The 20,835-nt window shown below is 36.6% G+C and overlaps 1 protein-coding gene across 3 annotated transcripts in view; it reads left to right on the forward strand.

Moving 5' to 3' along the window:
- LOC129245699 (uncharacterized) overlaps positions 1-20,478 on the forward strand; it is a 73,546-nt gene extending 53,068 nt beyond the window's left edge. For all 3 annotated transcript variants that reach the window (XM_054884041.1, XM_054884039.1, XM_054884040.1), the window contains 8 exons: positions 68-572; positions 8,602-9,338; positions 9,423-9,797; positions 9,879-9,994; positions 10,064-10,340; positions 15,310-15,458; positions 17,005-17,156; positions 17,235-20,478. In XM_054884041.1, the coding sequence (XP_054740016.1) occupies positions 68-572; positions 8,602-9,338; positions 9,423-9,797; positions 9,879-9,994; positions 10,064-10,340; positions 15,310-15,458; positions 17,005-17,156; positions 17,235-17,476 (2,553 nt within the window). In that variant the 3' untranslated portion in view covers positions 17,477-20,478. The remainder of the gene's footprint in view (positions 1-67; positions 573-8,601; positions 9,339-9,422; positions 9,798-9,878; positions 9,995-10,063; positions 10,341-15,309; positions 15,459-17,004; positions 17,157-17,234) is intronic.
- The last annotated feature ends 357 nt before the right edge of the window (positions 20,479-20,835 follow it).

The raw sequence follows: 20,835 nt of genomic DNA on the forward strand, positions 1-20,835 counted from the left end.
TCAAATACTCGCACATCTATTTGTATGCCTTTTTTTACCGCTCTCTTTTCGTTCGCTCTCATTTCAGCACGTTATACCGCCACGCGTTTTCCAATTCAACCCCAAACTCGATCCCATCACATCATTGACGCAATATTGTGTGGTGCGCCGTTATACGCCTCCTGATTTCAGCGCCATACGCTCGAAATTCTCACGCCTCTATCAGTGTCGCGTCAATGTGAATGGCACCATTTTCTCCACATACCCCAATGAGTATCTGCACGAACATCTGGCAAAAATTTCATGTGCCCAAAAGGCCATTGAGCAGTTGAAATTGCAAGAGGCACGACGTCCATTGCCGTTGTTTTCAGAAGGCGATACCGATCTTATCGATAAACTCTACAATGAATTGCAACAGCATCCACATGGTATATTTGCCAAAAATATACCGGAGATGTTCGAAGAAGCATACCAGCAGGCATTGCCCGAACATTGGTGGACACTGGTGCAGACGTCACCCAGATTCACAACCGAATCGGCGACTAATAATGCTGTGATTGTGTTTGCTAACGAGGAAGCAGATAAAGACAAAGGTAAAATAATCATTGTGATGACGAGTGCATCTCGTTTGGATGGAAATTTAAGTAAGAAGTACTATTATAGTGTTAAGCAGTGGAAATCCAAATTAAAATGTGAAAAATGAGTCTTATTTGTTGGCTACCAGTGAAAAAGTGCGTGGATACTATGAGTGACAGAACAGATTCGTTAATCAATATTGAAGTAAGCACATGAAGCAAGGAAGGAGGAAGTATTGATTCTTAAAAACAGTACTCGTACATAAAATAACGCATCGTATTCTAAGCTCGTTATTGCGGCTATATGTAAAAAAATTCCCCTAAAGTAATTGAATGTGATTTTAAATGGACTTCAAATTCTAGCACTGAACTGAAACGATTACGGAAAATTTATAAAAACAAGTGTTTTTCCATTTGGAATTTCTGACATAGAAAATATAGTTTTTGAAATCCAATAGTTAACAAAAATTTACATAAAGGTCCCGGCGGTATGCCAACACCAAACAAATACAATTAAAACGCGCCATATAACAGGAAATTACATTTCCTATCACGTCTTAGGTATAAGTCAATCAGTAAGCAGTTTCGACAAATTCTAATATAGAGCAACCTCCACAGCACGCCTCAACATGATATCGATAACAAATCGTATCATAAAAATCATCACGAATCACGGCATGACATCATAGTATGCATTACATCACACTTATATCACTTCAGACAATATTCATCTTATCACAACTACAATATCAAATCATATTATGTCACAGAAATCACATCATAACATCACATCAGGGCAAATACATCAGATCACAACATAACATAAACTCACATCCACATCACCTCGAATGAGGGGGACTTTTAGATGAATCACGAAGGCGGAGCTGAGCGTTCGGAAGTTTATAACAGATCCTTGAGGGTTTTCTAAAGTCTTTTAGATGTCATAAAAGATACAGATTCTATATACATACATAGGTACATTCATACATATGTATGAGGTTATAGAAAAATGTGAAAATTATCAGCGTTTAAGCATTGAGTAAGTAATAATATAGAGTCACAATCTGGTCCCTCACCTCACAGTCACAGTACTGGCACCTCATTTTCACACGAATCTATTGTTCGTATCCTTTTTGTAAGAAGTGAAAAGAGTAAAAGTACGTGGCATCACAACGGCGCTTTAGTGCTACTTGCGGAGTGCCAGAGTGGCACTTTAACCATTTCACCTATCAAAAAGTACGTTCACATATGCAGTAATTAGCAATAAATCCAGGAAAGTAACCTACTTGTCACATATGGCAAATTACCTGCAAAATTGACAATCAGCTGTCAATACTGTTTTGAACGATTTTTTTTTTTTTTCAAATTGCTTTGGTGGGATAATTTTGGAGTTTTTGAAGTTAATTATTAAAATATGAAGAAAAGACAAGGAGAAGGAATAGTTAATTTAAATGCGCAATTTGCTGGTAGTAATAGACATTTAGAGGAAATCGGTAAACGACGTTTACTGAGATTTCAAAAAATTATTGCAGCAATACGCAAGCGCAATTCGTAATTACATTTTATAATAAGTAATAAGAGGACAAGGCGTTTATGGACGCAAGCTTTTTTCTGTAATATGAATGCATAATTAATAATATTTAACAAAAATTTTATTAGAATTATGCCTACAAGGCTGTTTTCTTTGCCGGCGTCCATTGTAAAGGTTTTCCAATAAGAGGTGTTATTTTAATATTCAAAGAAAAATGCTATTATATTTTTTAATATAAATGATCGGATGTTTATTTCATTATAAAGAGGAAGGTATGCCGTTAATAGTGGAAAATAACATCAGGCAAATGACCACCTCTACCACGCTTACAGGACAATATCCTTTTCATGAAATTTTCCTTAACCGAATTGCAAAGTAGCTGCTCTATATCCTCGATAGCCTCACGAATTCCATCTTTGAGCCCTTGAATCGACCCTGGGCTGTTGGCGTAGACCTTCTCTTTCACGTGGCCCCAAAGAAAAAAGTCACAAGGTGTTAAATCACAAGAGCTCGGTGGCCAATTGTGATCACCTCTTCGAGAGATGACACGATCCGGAAACTCCGTAAAAGATCAATGGTTTCGTTGCTTGTGTGGCACATAGCGCCGTGTTGTTGAAAATAAACGTTGTTCAGATCAATACCATCCAATTCCGGCCATAAAAAATTGTTAATCATCTCTCGATAGCGCAATCCATTCACCAATAACACCTGTTATTGGAAAACACTTTATTTAGTTTTTCCTTTGACGTTTCTCTTTACACTCGTAAAAATAATTATCGATAGCATAGGGTTGTATGTAAAAAAGTATGGTGATAATCTAGGATTAATTTATAATCTTAGATTTCGGGGGAGAAATTTTGTCTGGGTGACCTCGCTTTTTAATTGCGGATTGGAAGTTAAGCACGAAAAAGTAGATAATCTACTTATACATATGTGAATGTGATATAAGAAAGGAACAGGATAGACAAATCATCGTTTCGAGTTATAAATGCGACCAATAATGGCTTTGCTCGTATACACATAGAGTAAACGACGCAGAGTTCTGCGCCTCTATCATAAACAGTGAGAAAAAATGGGAAAATGGATGGATTTTGCTAAACATTTGTTCCTTAGTTGGCTAGACTACACTGAACCCCTGATATTCGGTTTTTTTATTCGGGTTTTTTTCGATTAAATTAAGTCTAAAATGATTATTATTTTTTTTTTTCTGAAGCATTCCAACAATACCAAATACACGTGGCATAAAAAGTATGCGTTCACCCAATTCGAATTTCTTTGCAGTGTGAAAAGTTTTAAATTATTCTTTAAGTTTTTTTTTTTGCAGTTTTGCATTTATTTATTAAAAACTAACTCTTACACAGAATTCAGCATCAATAACTTAATTAAATTTGTAATGAGCTCACATAAAATAAAAAGATAATTCAAATTGAAGAGAAAAAGGTTGCGTTCACTTCAAGAACAATTAAAAGAAAGTAATACGATTAGATATATTCATGAATTCAATAGCTTGTCGGATAGCTACGCCTTTTTATGACTTTTAGTAGGCAATTTTTTATTGACAGAATAACTTTCCCATTCTTCTTTGGGGACATCTTTTAGCATTTCTTTGCTGGTTATAGTTCGTTGTCGAGAGAGATTTTCTTCTAGAGTACCTACGTCCCATAAGTGCTCTATGGAGTTTATGTATGGTGATTGTGGGGGTGTATGCAGTTATTTTGAAATATTATAGAGCAACCAGAGCTTAACAAACTCATTTGAGTACTGCTACTTTAATCCCGTTATCTCACAAAGACGCAGCTGAAATTCCGCGAATTTTTTTGCGCATATACTCTTCGAATGGTCGCTTTCAATATTGGTCACACGAAATTGCTGATAATTTTTAAATTTTTCCAACTCAACACTTTATAACAGGGAGTGAACGCATACTTTTTATGCCATGTGTAAGTCTACATTTGAGGTAACAAAATTTTTGATTTTTGCTCGTTCAGAAAATACTGTGCGCCGCAGCGATGCAAGCGACGTGCCGAACGCACAGAAACTTAACAAAATTCGCTAGAAATGCTCGTATTCGTTGTTATAAGCCAAATATATGTATGTATGTACAGGGTGAACGATATGAAGTGTTACCAACTTCACACTGCTTGTATCTGTAAAACAGCTCTTGACATCAATGACAAAATTGTTCTAATGACAGTTCAATATATTGTTTATAAGCCATCAAAAGCATTTGCGTCTCGGTTTTTTCTGTGATGAAATTCAAACGTAATAGTGTGATTGCGTTATATTTGGCTGGAAAATCACAACCAGCCATTGTTCGTGAGCTCAGTCACCTCAAAGTGAATAAAATGTTTGTGTATCGCACTATAAAACTTTACAATGATAATGGTAGCATTTGCAAAACGTTATGGAGGTGGACCAAAAAAAAACCGCAACAACGCCAGAAATGGTTCGGAAAGTGAAGGCTCGACTTGAACGAAATCCACGTCGAAGTGGAAGAAAAATGGCCAAAGAACTGAAAATATCGCAAAACAGTATTCGACGCATATTGAAAAATGAGCTCAAGGTCAAGGCTTACAAGCTCCAAAAATCACACGATCTTTCACCCCAGCAAAAAAAAGTTCGGTGCGAAAGAGCAAAGGAGTTGTTGCGCTTGCACGAACGTGGCGAATTTCCTAGCATTGTGTTTTCTGATGAAAATAATTTCCCAATTGAGCAGTTCATAAACACTCAAAGCGATCGTGTTTACTTGACCGAACGCTCATACGAGAATTTGAGCCTACGTATGGCCACTCGAAGCAATTTCCCATCGCAAGTAATGGTTTGGGCCGCCGTGTCCGCTGATGGATGCTCTCCAATCGTTTTTATCGAGCCTGGTGTCAAAGTGAATGCGACTCATTATCGGGAAAAGGTTTTAGAAGCTGATTTAAAGCCGTGGAAACGCAAACATTTCGGTCGTATACCATGGACGTTCCAACAGGACTCGGCGCCGTCTCATAAAGCTCGTGTGAACCAAGAATGATTAAAAAATCATGTTTCACACTTCACACAAAAAAGTTATGGTGTTTTGAATAGGTAACACTTCATATCGTTCACCCTGTATATGTAAACATAGATAGAACTACAGCAAAAAAACAAAGCAGCACTGTTTCAAAGCTAATTTCTAACTTCACGGCGTTAATACTTATTTTGTATTAAACTAAAATAGTCCCCATTCGCTGCGAATGTCGCCATTCTGCCGCGCAATTGGAAGACATATTTATATACGTATGTACATATATACGTAAAGGGTCCTTAAAAGACGCGTTGTTGTTTTAAAATAAATTATGTAAAAATTTAGATAACAGGTTTCACAATTTTTATCCGAAATACGGCTCTTAACAATTATATGTAAGAAATTACATAATTTAAATGCCCACAAAAAATATCTACAGCAAGGATAATAGAATTAAAAATATTTTATAAATATATTATATTAAATATGCGCTTGCGTTTATGAATGGAATAGTTTTTGTTGTATGAAAGACCATTTTAGAGTGCTTGGCGGTAAAGCGGCCATTGCGCTGCGTATGTTGTTGGTCAGCGCTTATGCAGGTATTTTGTTTTTATATTATACAATTTTTGGAATTTCGACTGGTGGATGAGAAATTTCAATGAACAGCGAGCATATACAGTCACTCACACACTATTTGATACAGATAGGATTTTTTTGTAAAGTGTTCTATATTTCACAATATTTTACGATAATTTATTTGTTTTATTTTATTTCATTTCTCAACATAAAATACAACATAAATACGAAATACATTTCATCGAAATGCAGGAAAAAAAACATATAGAGAATTCACGCCGCAGTTTAAATGATGCATTTAAAAAAAAGCAACTATTTATTTCTAATTTTTTTTTTTTAATTTTAAGTTTGTTGGGTATCCTTTATTATTAATTACAGCTTGAAGTCTACGTGTCATCGATTCAACCAATGGTTTTGTGTATTCTGTATTCATATCTATGTATTTGTCTTCAAAACTGATTACGAATTTTCGATTACGTTCAAACCCGGTGATTGCGCAGGAGTTTCAACAAATGTCGTTACCGAAAGTCGTCTTCAATTTGTAATTTTCTAGCCCTTTCAACCAAATTTTCTTGCAGAAATTTTAAATAAAAACCAAATAAGCGGTTGCATCCAAAAGAAAATATTAAAATATCAAAAATATTTTATGGTATTTCCATTATACAAAAAAATCTTACATTTTTTATTGTTGCTATTTAACAATATAATAATAAACAATTTAATAGCGAAAAATGTTTCTTCATAAGAGAAATATGGCAAATTAAAATAATTCAGTTACAGTTTTGAGGTCACAGCTTAAATGATGCACTGAATTAAAAGTATTCAAAACACATAAATACATTAATATATTTAGATTTCATGATTACGGCTAATACTTAGTGGGCTTCCCTTTTGATTAAGAACAGCATTTAATCGGGAATTCATAGATTCTACAAGTTCTGCTGTATAATCGAAACTAATTTTATCCCATTCTTCCTGTAGTGCCCGTTTCAGATCAGAAGCATTCGAAATATTGTGGTTTCTTATTTTATTTTCCAGCACTGACCACAAATTCTCAATAACGTTGAGATCTGGACTCTGTGCAGATGTCTGTACTACATGTGGGCAGTTCGAGATAAGCCAAGTTTTTGCAATACCAGATGTATGCTTGGGATCGTTGTCTTGGTAGAACCTAAACGAGTCCTTAATGCTCATTTTATCCGCACTTTGTACTAAATTATCTTTTATCAGATCCAGATACATCTCTTTATTCATGTTTCCTTCGATAAATGTTAAATTTCCGACGCCTGAATAGGACATGCAACCCCATAGCATCACACTGTGCTTAACTGTAGAGCGCAAATTACATTTGCTTTCATCCACAAAAACAACGAACGAAATGTCTTTGTTCAAATGTTGTCTGCAAAACTCTATTCTTTATTTTCTATTACGAGCATTAATCAACGGTTTATTTCGGGCAGTCCTTCCATGAAAATTTTCTTCGCGCAGAACTCTAGGAACAGTTTCAGGGTTACAGATTTTGCCTAAGTATTTTTCGACTTCGTTCGTTAATTTGGGAGCGCTTAAGTAGTGGTTTTCTTTAACTTCGCAAACAATCCGCCTCTTATCTGCATCATTAAATATTTCATTTGGCGCAGATCTGCCCTTATCTTCTATCCTGTTTTCGTGGCGAAACCTTTCTATAATGTGCTGGACAGTTGAGGAACTAATAGCAACAATTTCTGCAATTTTCGTTGGCTTTTGGCCTCTTTATAATATCGAATAACGTCTTCCCTTTTTTCAAGTGAGGTTCGTTTTCTCATTTTAAAAAATTTTAAATTTTTTCATCTTTTCTTTACAAAATTTTTTTGAGAATGACTTAAGACGCTAAGCTAAACAGAAAAAATACATTTCACCGTTATTACATTCTCCGACAAAATATAAAATACACTGCATCATTTAAGCTGTGAACATACATATTTTGATGAGAAAACTATTTGTTTCTACGTTTTTTCAGCACTCTTTGTTTTTGTTATTGTTCTTTCTGCAGTGGTAAACAGTATCATATCTCGTTACAAGTCGTATACATTTTTTTATTAAATTTAATAAGTATCGAGTAATTTTCTTTTTCCCAAAAAAGTATTGCCTACATTAAATAAACAGTGAGGCACTGTATGGCAAACTCTCGCATATTACAATTTCGTTTGTTGAAATATGCGCCGCGAGTAGCGGCACTTTTAACTGTATCACTTAAGCTGCGGCGTAAATTATCTGTATCATTTTTTGCTTTTTTGCAATACAATGAATTGAGTAGACACTTTTTTGCACTTTATGTTGAGAAATTAAATAAAACAAAAGAAATAAATTATCTGCATATTCTGTTTTGCTATTTTCGCAAAATATTGTGAAATATAGAACACTGAACAAAAAAATAGTACCTGTATGAAATTAGGTGTGAGTGACTGTATGCACATACGTATATGTGTATGTGCATACGTTTACCGTACGCTTGCTCAGTGCTCAGGCAAACACAAATCGACACTGCATTTGCTTCGGGTCGATTTCTTTTGGTGTATACGAGCAAAGGCATCGTTCTCGCCAATCACAACTCGTCACGGTTTCCCTTCCTCTTTTTTCACCCGATCGATCGTATCAATTCGCCCGTTTGCTAAAAATTGAGTGATTGAGATACTGTCTTATTACTTATCCAATACTTGAAGTACAGCTTCCGATAAATAAAAAAATTGGGCTTTCACGAAATTTGCTTCTCTATTCCACGAACAGGTAACCATAATTTATCAAAGCAAAGGAGGTTCTATGTCAATAAATTGCATTTAAATAAGTATTTTATATTATCATAAAACTCCTTGCGTCAAGGCAAAGACAATCAACAATTTCTATTACCAATAAACAAAAACATTTTTTGTGTTTTTTTTTTCTAATTCAATCATCTATTTTCTCCGAAACAGCTGGCGCTGCCGGTGCAATCATACAAATGGACGGCATTGCTCTACCCTGGAAGCAAAAGTATTGGCAATTGTACGTCACCTACTGTGCTTCGACGGTGGATGTTTGGGCGCGTCTCTTCGGCAAAGAGTATAGCGAGCGTTTCGACAGTGTGATGGGCGAAATCGATGTGCACATGGCAACGCAAAAGACACGTCCACTCTCGCTCGCTTGCAAAAACATCTACTTGGTGTGCATCAACGAGTGCTGGCATCGTGTTCGCGTCGAGGAGTTGGACAAGCCAAATGCAACGGCGCGTTGTTTCTTCATTGATTACGGCGATAGCGATTGGGTAGCGGTCAGTGAGTTGTATATTTGTGAGGCACAATTCTTACGTTTGCCCGCACAAGCAGTGCCACTGTTACTATTCGGTTTGGAGGATTTCGCTGGTAATCCGAATGCGCGACGTCACTTGGATGCCATGTTGTCGAGCAAGTCGGTGGTGGGTGAGATTTTGACCAAGGAGAGTGATTTCTACAATACAGAATCGAGCGCTTGTGGCAAAATACAAGTGGTGTTGTATGACACCTCAACCGAGGAGGATGTGAATTTGAATCCTTTGTTGCTGAGCAAGATTTGTGATGACACACCGCCGCCAGAGATTAAACACAAGGGCGCCACCAATGTACTGGTGTCGCATATCAGCGATGAGGGTGATTTATACTTGCAGATACTCAACACTGACTTTAAATATGTGCAGGTGGGTAGTGGGTATTAGCGGATGAACGACATGGGCTTTTGATGAGCGCGTATATATTTTAAAAATATCTAATATTCTTTTTAGAAACTAATTCAACAACTCATCGAATCGAAATTCAAACGCGATCAGCATAAAATCAACGCAACCGATTTGAAGCGCTCAAATCTCTTCTTGATTTGCGATGACACAAATAGTGGCGAGACACAGTGGTATCGTGGCGCGCTCGCGGACGTGCCGAACTATAGTGCCGACGATGAGGAATTCGATATAGTCTATGTGGATCATGGTGTAACACGACGCACGCACATTTCCAAAATGTTCCGCTTGGAATCGTTGAGTACGGCGTTGAGCAAATTTCCACGCCAGGCTATACGTGCGCGTCTGCACAACATACCGCCCATAACAAAGAGTATAGTGGGACGTATGCGCGCTTTGCTGCCGTCTAATTGTGCTGCTTTTGTAAGTGAATGTCTTTGCCTTTGCATCACGTGGTTTTCCAGGTGCCATTCTTGTAAATCTCCAACTCTGTTATATCCATAGGTTAAAATGAATAAACCAGGCAAGTTACCCTATGTGACAGTTTACCGTCGCCACGAGAGTTCCGATATGTTGTGTAATATAAACGAAGATATACGCATGGAAGCCGAATTGGAGTGGTAGATATGCTTTTATATATGTTAAAATAATAAAAAAAAAATTATTTTGAACCTCGCGTTCATTTTCAGTTCTACGGCTTCGAATGGCGAAGACGACGATGTGCCAATCAATGGCAAACATTATGGACTCGCTAAGGACGGCAGCGGTGCCAGCCTGAATTCACCAACAACTCAACAAACATTTGTCGAAATGACCCGCGGATTAACCATAACTTCTTCAGTGCCAAATTCACCACATAAAGTAGCTGAGTTGCCAAAATTGCAAAATTACTCTGCGATACCGCATGACCCCAATGATTTTCTAGAAGTACGCGTCACTATGTCAGCGAATCCTTCCAATTTTACGGTGAGTTGGGCGGCGAGGGATCGATAAAGTATACCATCAGCTCAAATTTCTTTATTTATATATTAATTTAACCGAAATAAGGGGGCTTGTAATGTATTTTGTCACGTCATTATTTTGATATTTTGGTGGAAATTCATCTTATGGGTAGGCTAGTACTTCTAGGGCGGTCAACACATTTGCAGTGGGAGCATTAAATAGTAGTTTGTATATTTAGAATTTTATTTGATACTCCTTGAAATGTGAAAAGTCGAGCCAAGAAGCACCGAGAGATTTGGTAACTCCTAAAACACTCCAGCTACAAAGCCCATTGTATTTAAAGCTCTGGAAAGTGAAATGGTAGATAGTAAAGGAGGAAAGGCGAGAAGTAACAGAAGGAAAGAGATAGGATAGAATAGGGAAATAGAGATAAACCTGTAAGAATTTTCCAGATTCTTGGGCAAATCTAAAAATATCCTCCAGTTTGATCGAACGAATTTTAGTCGTTCTCATGACATCGGAACCCAAAATTCGCAGCTTTGCACTAACAAATGCAGGACATTCACAGAGAAAATGCTCAGTGCTATTCGCCTCCTCCAAGCAAGACAGGCAAATCGGATCCTCAATGATTCCAATGGTGGTCATATGCTGACCCCATAACCCATGTCTTTTTTTTCAAAGTTATCAACCAAATGTATTTTTTCCAAGTTTTAGAAGAAAGTCTGACAGTTTTCTGTTCGGACTGGTCACAAACACTTTGTGTTCTAGACGGGTCATCGCTCTTTATGTAAATTGGATAATCGCTGATCCACTTCTTGATTCCTGCAAAACCGATTCCGATTATTGCCTCTAGTCCCTGTGGGGGAGCCGCTGATCCACAGTTGGCCAATTCATCGGCAATTTCATTCCCTTGAACACCGCAGTGTCGTGGCACCCATATAAGTACAAGCTTATTCTGTCTTGCAACAGAATTAAGCTTCTTCTTACATTTTTGAAGAATCTTTGAGGTTTCGACTTTACGTCGGAAACTCCAATGGCGGTTAGACTTGCAATTATCGTTCTTATGTGTGCTTAAGTAAGCCCATAAATGTGTTTCGAATTATTAAATATTAAATTAGCGTTACATTTTCTTAAGGGTATTATCGTAGCGGCGGAAAGGTTATGTTAGGTTAGCCAAGTTGCTTGTCTAAGAAAAGACAATCGATGCCCCTAAGGCCCATTGTGATAATTCCATTTGATTTCCATGCCTGTTTTATTTATTTTAGCTGAGCTGCTTAAACCACTTAGATCTTTTTAAGAAGGTAATTAGTCCCTCTAGTGAGACATTTTGCAAATTACCCAGGTCTTCAAAGAAATAATCGCCAAGATATTTGGCACGGCGTCTTTGAAGTGCAGGACATTCACAGAGGAGGTGTTGTATCGACTCAATTTCTTCTTCATCTCCACAGCTCCTGCAGAGGTCATTGTGAGGTACACCCATTCTACTGGCTAGGGTGCCAATAGTACAGTGATTGTTACAACACCTGTGAGGACGCTGGTAGTTGATCTGTGGAATCCAAGCAGACATTTTCTCCTTTTAAGATTCAGTTTTGGCCAGTGCGCTTTGGAGACATCATCATCACCTTCTATTGGTAGCGGTGGAGAACACCCATAAAAAACACTTGTAGAATGCTGATTAGGGCGGGATGGATTTAAAAATCGCTCATTGCTCTGTGAAAATCGTATTCTAGGGATCAAAATAAGAAACTTTGCCGAAGGAACCATACCTCTAAAACGAATTCTGATGCCCCCCAATTTGGGGGATGTCCCATTTTTGGCCTTTACATGAAAAAATCAGCTAAATGGCTATGCTTTTTCTTTATTTTTATTTATTTATAATAATATCTATTTTTTCTCTTAAGAAATTTATTTAGTCAGAACATATGTAAATGAAAAAATTAATTTAAGTGAGTTATATAAAAGAAACTAAAAAGTTCGACCCATATTGGGGGACATCAGAATTCGTTTAAGAGGTATGGTTCCTTCGGCAAAGTTTATTATTTTTATCCCTAGAATATGATTTTCACAGAGCAATGGGCGATTTTTTTTGCCTCCCCACAAATCGACCCGGCCTAATGCTGATGGATTGCCAATCCTGGTCGGGATGTATCGTATGTATATATATATGTGCATTCGTGTATTTCTGGTCGCGCAGTACCGCCGACTGCCTGGTAAGGGCAGAAATTCGTTTGCCTGTAATAGCCAATGCCCCTTTATCCAGCACAAAGTAGCAGTTTGCTAAAAATTCGTATAAAATCATTTGAGATTGCAGAACCCACCCGGCTGCACCAAAAATGAGTATGCGATTTATAAATAATTTTTATATGCCACCTCCAAGCGCCAAATGGTTTTTATGAGGAGCCATTGTCTGCCATTGTCTGCAGAGGAGCGACCGCTATTAGAAAAAATTCTTTATACCAATTGGTGTTTCGAACCTGTGCACTTCTGACTGGTAGTCATGCACCAACCCATGTAGCCACGACGGCCGCATGAGTAAGAGCGGCAATATGCATAGCTACCTACCTTGGCTTCCACTATGTAACGAATGTAGCCAAGCGATTTATGGGTTTATTTAGCTTCCAGAGAGCCCGATCTTAATTATGTGTATGGATCAATGAAAGAATATATTCAATGCTTCGAAAACTGTTTACTTGAGTAGTTGCAGTATCGTTGGTCGGTAGGTATAGCTAGTGAAAAAAACATGGGTCCAAGAACCAGGCTACACTTTCCCGCCTTCGGTTGTCACCTTATGTCCAAGATACGTGACTCCTGTTTTGAGCAAGGCGCACTTCTTTCAATTCAATCACAATCGCTACTCTCACCAAAAAAAAAAAAAAAAAAAAAAAAAAAAAAAAAAAAAAAAAAAAAAAAAAAAAAAAAAAAAAAAAAAAAAAAAAAACTTAATTACCAAAATTTATCTACCAACAAAAGATAAAATTATTTCTATAAAAATCAAGTACTAATTGTGCTATGCACTGAAGGACTTCCTCAAAGTTTTTTCAGATAGCCGCCAAAAACTGTTACCCATAATGATTTTGTCATCCAGATAGACTAAACACGTTTTCCAGTGGAGCTCCTCAGTACATCTTCCATCAATCCTCAATTCCCATCTGCCATTAACCAAGTTTGAAATCAAGCGTGTAAAACTATTTCGCACCGAATAAAGCGCAGAGAGGTGCCATCTAACCGCTATCTGCCTACCAACCGCATATTTTTCTTTCTCCCCCCTTTTTTTCGTGACTTCACTCAGCTTTCTATAATCTACACAAAACCGAGTGCTACCATCTTTCTTTTTAACCAACACAACCGGTGAACTCCACGGGCTTATTTACGGCTAAATGACATCACTTTGTTGCATATCTTGGACTTACTGAGTACAAATCTGAACTCTTCAGAATAGCCAAAGAACATCAGGTTTTTGATATATTCGGTGCAACTTTACTAGGTGTCGTTAAACTTGAGGTTATATTTATAACATCACAGGTAGGTAGGTAGGCTTGGCAGCCGCATCGCACAAAGGAATAGCGATGCCTCTTAGACTACGAAATGGGTCCGTTGTGGGACACAGGGGCTGGACTATATATCCCCTTCCAGATTGAATCATCCTACGCTTTGGACAAAGCGCAAAAGGTTGTTGATACCTAAAGTGTATATATTATCCAAATTCATTGAGAAGTAGGATCTTAAATATCGGTTCCTGCTTCTGGCTAGAGCCGGGCATGTGCAAAAAAGGTGTTAAAATCTTTCCAACTCCTCTTCATTCCTACAGGTAAGACAAAAATTATGCATGTAAACGTCTAATCTTCTTGCGTGATTTGTCATGACACAATGTTCTGTGACCGCCCCTACTAAGGTCCTGATTTGAAGTGTACTCAATTTCATAATATTCTTGGAAAGACGTAAATTTAGCCTTGGCCATATTTGCCCAGCAATTTCACAGGTATTGGCACTAATCCATATTTAATTTACAGCATTGATTGGTGCGTCTATAACAAGAAGCTTACAAGTTGCGGGCGAAGCCCCTATAAAATGACTTATGCTTGGCATACAGGTACCTTCTCTTGCAAGTTGGTCAGCTCTACCATTTCCTGGTATATCTCTGTGGCCTAGGATTCAGCATAAGATAATACGCTACTAATACGTTTCCACGACAGTCGGTTCTACGTTACCGAAACGACCCGGATTAATATCCGGCCAAGGACTGTCACTCCAGCAGCATTCCCCGTATGTAAGTATGGGGAATGTTTATGCTGCTACAACAACAACAACAACGCTACTGTTTAGCCACCTCATTAAGAGATTGGCGACAATGTAAGACACTTCTTGATATTATTTGGACTGCATCCAGAGCCCGTAGGGCAGCTTGGCTGTCTGATAGAATACAGATATCTTTTGATGATATTCTGTTTATCTCTAACCATCTAAGGCATGTCATGAATAGCTTTTTTTTGCGCTTGAAAACTACTACAGTGATCCGGTTGTTTAAAGGATTCACTAATTAAAGGGCTTCGTAATATAACCCGGATCCTACACCGGTAGCCATTTTAGATCCGTCCGTGTAAATCTTAACGGAACTTCTTCAAGCCATTCCAGTCTAGAAGGGATTTTCACTGAGACATTCCTTTCGAAGCAGATAATAGGAGAGTGATAATCACAATCATTGAGTGTATCCGTTTAGGAGTCTAAGATGGTTGAATGTCCTTTTCTGGCAGTCTTCCATTGTGAGCTCGCTTTGAGCCTTCAAGCGAAACAGGTCGCTGAATATTTGAGACGAGATCAAGGGGTGTAACATGTTGATGGGATGTATATTTTTTAATGTATCACAGACCATTTTTTTATTTGTATCTGTTGAATTTATTTAGTGCGAAGTAATAAAAAAAGTTCACTTGATTATACCACAGGTAAATTACACTTTTCTCATTATCCGTTTTTTTCATCTCTGATCTTTCATTAGATTCAACCCTACAAAGACTATCCACGCCTTCGTGATCTCATGAAGGAGCTGCAGGAGTACTGTGAGAATAATGATGAATTCATACCGGCTGATATGGTGGAGATAGGACAAGCCTATGCGGCCAAGAATCCGGATGGTTTCTATCATCGGTGAGTGACCCAACAAACATTTCTAATTATTACGTATTTTAGAATGCAATTGGAAAGTTTTTGCTGATGCTTTAATTAAAAAGATTGGGTATGGGAATAAGTTTCCGCCCTCGTAAAAGAGGTGTCGCTGCTGATACTATTTTTGTGCTCGCTCTAGTAATATACTGGCGATTTGAAGGTGTATACGTGAGGTCTCAATCGCGGTAGTTGACATTCGTCTGAAGCTTAAAGATCCTTCTTTATCTGGCGTCAAAAATGTCTACGTTCGTCTCGACAAAACAGCATTTGCGGGAAGTCATGCTTCATTATTACCTTTTAAAAAAAAGTGCAGCGGAAACGTATCGTATATTGACCACTGTTTACGGCAATCACGCTCCATCAAATTCAACTTGTAAAGAGTGGTTTCGACGCTTCCAAAGTGGCAATTTCGACGTGACTGATACAGATCGCAAAGGGGCACCGAAAAAATTCGAAGATCCTCAACTACAACAATTATTGGATGAAGACGCATGTCGAACCCTCTAAAGAGTTGGATGTTGATAAATCAACCGTCGGTAAACGTTTGTAGGCGAGGGGAATGGTTCAGAAAGCAGGTAACTGGGTGCCACATCAATTGAAGGAGAGGGATATCGAGAGACGTTTGGTGACGTGTGAGATGCTTTTTGAATGGCAGAAAAGAAAAGGTTTTCTTTCGATGAAAAATTGATCTATTATGATAACCCTAAGCGTTGAAAATGTTGGAGCCTGCCAGGTGAACCAGTTCATCGACAGCGAAAAAAAATGCATGCTTCAAAGTTATGTTGTGCATCAGGTAGGATCAGAAGGGTGCCATCTATTATGAACTTCTTACACCACTGAAACCATCACTGCAGAAAAGCGGCCGGAATGAGACGGTAGACATGACAAACTGATTTTGCTGCATGAAAACGCCAGGCCACATGTTGCTAAATCGGTCCAGAAATATTTAGAGGGACTGAATTGGGTATTCTCGTCCCACCCGTCATGTTCCCCAGACATTGCAACTGGCGCCGGTTAGCACGAGAAACGACTGGCGCGCTTTGTTAAATTCGGCCAAAATCGCGTAAGCGGTTAGCGCGCCAATTAAGAAGAAGAAGAAGAATTGGAAAATCTCGTCCCATCCGCCATCCCCATACATTGCGCCTTCGGATTATCATCTGTTCCGATCAATGCAGTCAGCCCTTATTGGAGAGCGGTTAACTTCTTACGAGAGCATCGCAAACTGGCTCAACGAATGGATCGAGTCGAAAACTCTAGAACTTTTCGTCAGAGCATACGGATGCCTCCTAAAAGATGGAGTAAAATTATAGCTTCCCTTTAAATAATTCGTAACTTTGGCTAAGAAAGAACGGACACTTATTCCCATACCAATATTACAAAAATAAAAAAATTACTGAAAAAAATAGTTAATCGCTTGAGGCAGTCGTTTAGCAGTTATTCTGTGTTTCTGGATTGTGAAACATTTTTATTTCAATATTTTTCTCGTTATTTACTCTTCACCTTTCTAATCAATTGCATCCTTTTACAGTGTTGTTGTGGTGAACACGTACAATGGTGATATGATACACGTTTGTTTCTGTGATTTCGGTGATATTGCAATATTGCGTAGCGACCAATTGAAAATATTACCGGCCAAATATCGTCAATTACCAAAAATGTCGATACAAGCTAAATTGCATGGTGAGTAAATAATGGCGAATATTTTGAGAGATACGCCAAGACGTATGCAATTTTATTTATTCAATTGCCATTCCATAGGCATTAGCGCCACGCACGGTGACTGGAGTTTGGAAGATTGTCTACGCTTCCGTCAACTAACAGTCGGACAAAAATTTGTAGCGTCCATAAAACTTATTACATACGATAAATTAGGTTCACCTGACACACCAATGCTCGAGCTAGAATTGATTGATGTGACTACAGATGAAGATGTTTATATACATGAAATATTGTTGCAGGAGCAGCGTGCGGTCAAAGATGGCGCTGCTGCGAGTAATTAATAAGGCTGCTTGGTTGCTAATAGACATAGACGCAACACACGCACTCGGACTAAAAGGACTATTAACTATTGCGCGTAGATTTTAATGTAGGATAAAGAAGAGAATAATTTTCTTATTTGTCTCTTGAAGCGTGCGTTTTGCGTTTGTGCATTTTTTCTGTTTTTTTTTTTTATTAATGTTAAAGAAATTTGTCGCTTAAATAGTTTCGGCGCAAAAAAAAATGAGGTTTATATAAATTGTATGCGAACTGCTACGATATTCGATTTTTGAAAAACATTGTTTATAAATTTTTATTAACGAAAATGCACCGCTTCATTTTAGTTTTAAATGTCAGCAACAAAGATATTAATTATTGATTTATAACACTTTGCTTTTGTTAAGATTTTGAAATTTTTTTTTAATGATTTATTAAACTTTTGTTATATTTATTAATGAATGACGCTATATAATGCAACTCGTCGGCATTAATTAATCTCATTACTTTTTATTAAAAAACAAACACAAAAAAGCATCGAACTTGAATTGAAACTCCTCATATGTCAACTTTCAATATTCGTTTGAGCGCGAAAATCACATTCCGTGCATTAATTCTCATACACTTCATATTTTCGCGTTTCGCGTTTTGTTGGCACTTTTATTAAGCTAAGTCGTTTAGCTGTTTACTCTTCACAAATGTTGATGAATTCTACTAACGAAATTAATGTTTTTATTTTTTTTACAAATGAAATGAAATTTAATTAATTACCAAACGAAAAGGAAACTCTTCGGCATATGCGCGATTTTTTTAAGCATACGAAGATATCGAATCTTATAATTTTTCTTTTTAAAATGTTTAACACGAAATAATTTAGTATTTAAATTATAGTTTATGTTGTTTTATGTAATACTCGTATTACTAAAAATTAAAATAATAAAAAGAGAAAAGAGATGTAAAAAAAAAAAACGAGAAGTAAAGATTATTAAAAATGGAAAATTAAAATGTAGTACGTTAATGAAAACAGTAGTCGGAGAAGTCGAGTGAGAACAACTGATATTATTTTCGAAAAAGTGACTACGCAGAAAAGTAATGCAGATCGATTTTTATTTTATTTTTTGATGTTGATGCAACGAAATTGCATAGAAATAATTTTCTACTACCCGCAACGGATAGATTATGACAGAAATTGCGATCTGCTTACATTTAAATCAGATGAACAGAAAATTGTAAAAAAAAAGTTTTAGAAAAAAAACGAAAAATATATATGTAACATATAAAAAAAAAGAAATGGATTTACCATTCGAAATAAATATAAAAAACAAAAATGCCCAAAATGTATAAAAAAAAAATAAACAAATGGATTTACCATTGAAAAATTAATAAAAAAACCAAAAATGCCCAAAATGTATAAAAAAAAATTCAAATGTATGCAAAAACAAATAATAACCCTATGGTAAAATATCCGTAAATAAATGGGAAAGAAAACTTTTTTTGAGCAGCGAAGTTGAACAAAATGTGGACTTAACTGATAAAAAAACTTGATTACAAAATCAAGAAAAAAAAACGAAACAAAAAACAAGTACTGAATAATACTTGAAGCTTTTAAGATTTACTATTGGGCAAGGTGCACTCATTAAAGGTGGTGGCACTAGACCAACAACAATGTTTTGTACGTTCGATTGTCAAAGAAAAGTATTGGCAAAATAGAAAACAAAGAATGACTTCGCCTTATTGCATTCTGGGCTGACAGCCCAGCGAAAAAAAAAAAAACAAATCAGCTGATTTACTACCTTTACATACCACCTTTAATAGATTCGCCTTGCTGTTAGCTGAAAAGCTCAGTAAAAGCAAAAGAAATAAAAATATTTGTTGAAAAATCGAATGAAAATGTATGTGAATGAATTTTTTTTGTATGAAAAAGTATTCACAAAACTGATTGCATAAATAAATGTTTTGTTGTTGTTCTTGTAGTAGCAAAAACATTCCCTATACATGCACGGGGAGTGCTGCTGGAGCTGGGACAGTTCTTGGCCGGATATATAGTAAATCCGTGTCGTTCCGCTAACGTAGAATCGACTGTCGGGGGGAACGCGTTTGTAGAGCTGTGCTATTAATTGATTATTGAATATTTTAGTTAACCGTAAATTGAAGTTCAATCAATTCGAAATGTAAATTATTAAAAACTGAAGTCATGCAATTGAAAAATGTTTTACTCAAACTGCTCGAGTACTGAAGTGAATGCAAAGCACTAAATATATTACACTATTTGTTCTTTAAATATTACATCATATGTTCTATAAATATTATATTCCATTTAAATCTGTCACAAAGATTTGCTGAAAAGTGTAATGTGCGACAGAAGTCACTTTAGTACCAAAAATGTGTGATTTCAACTAATGCAAATCTAAGATTGCTAAAATAACAGCTTTTAGTCGGCTTAAGTCATACCGTTATGTGGCTTGGGACAACTTTTCAGAAATGCCCCTTCGATTTCGCAAAAAGGTGCTCTAGTGGTTTCTGTCACGCAATGCACTGCTATAGTCAATTTTATTTATCAGATTGTTCATGAAAATTCTCAAAGAAAGCATTTTGTTTCACGCAAATTTGTAAGATTGGAATCTACTACTTTTCATACATCAATACATTAAATTTTGCTAAATCAAGCAATTATTCAGTTTTGTGAATACAAATTTAAGAAGTGCAAAAGTGAGAAGCTTGTAATTTCATTTATCGTTCTAACCGTTCTAAGTTGTGGCATTTTGTTCGACTTCCTTTTGCTCAATACCCACAAAATAATTAAATATGCAAATTACCAACCTACTTTTGCTTAGTGAGTAAGCTTCAAAATCCATATACATATAAAATTACCAAATTATTAACAGAAAAATAACAGAAAACAGCTAATATCCAGCTATACATATACATATGTAAACACATACATATAATGTATCTATGTACTCCCAAACACATACATATATGCAATAAAATGAAAATCAGTGTGTAATATGCAAATTCAGCAATAGAAGTTAAATGTTTTCACTTTTCTACTTTCCATAGACTACTAAAGGGTGATCCGATTGGAGGTAAATTTTCCAATAGTATTTTTTTGACAGATCACGCGTGACTACTATCAAACTAAATGCATAGTTTTTTTCAGTATTCATTGAAAATTCATCATGACAAGATTTAAGCCTCAGCAATGTTTAAACATCGCACAAATGTATTATGAAAATCGACGTTCTGTAAAAAGTGCTCATCGTGCGCTTAGGCCAACTTAGCAATGTTCAGCGATGAGGCCCATTTTTGGCTTAATGGCTACGTTAAGGAGTTATATACAGATAAAATTAAATAAAAATCGATTTTTTTTTCTTTTTTTGTATAC

The sequence above is a fragment of the Anastrepha obliqua genome, chromosome 4, assembly GCF_027943255.1.
Source record: "Anastrepha obliqua isolate idAnaObli1 chromosome 4, idAnaObli1_1.0, whole genome shotgun sequence".
NCBI lineage: Eukaryota > Metazoa > Arthropoda > Insecta > Diptera > Tephritidae > Anastrepha > Anastrepha obliqua.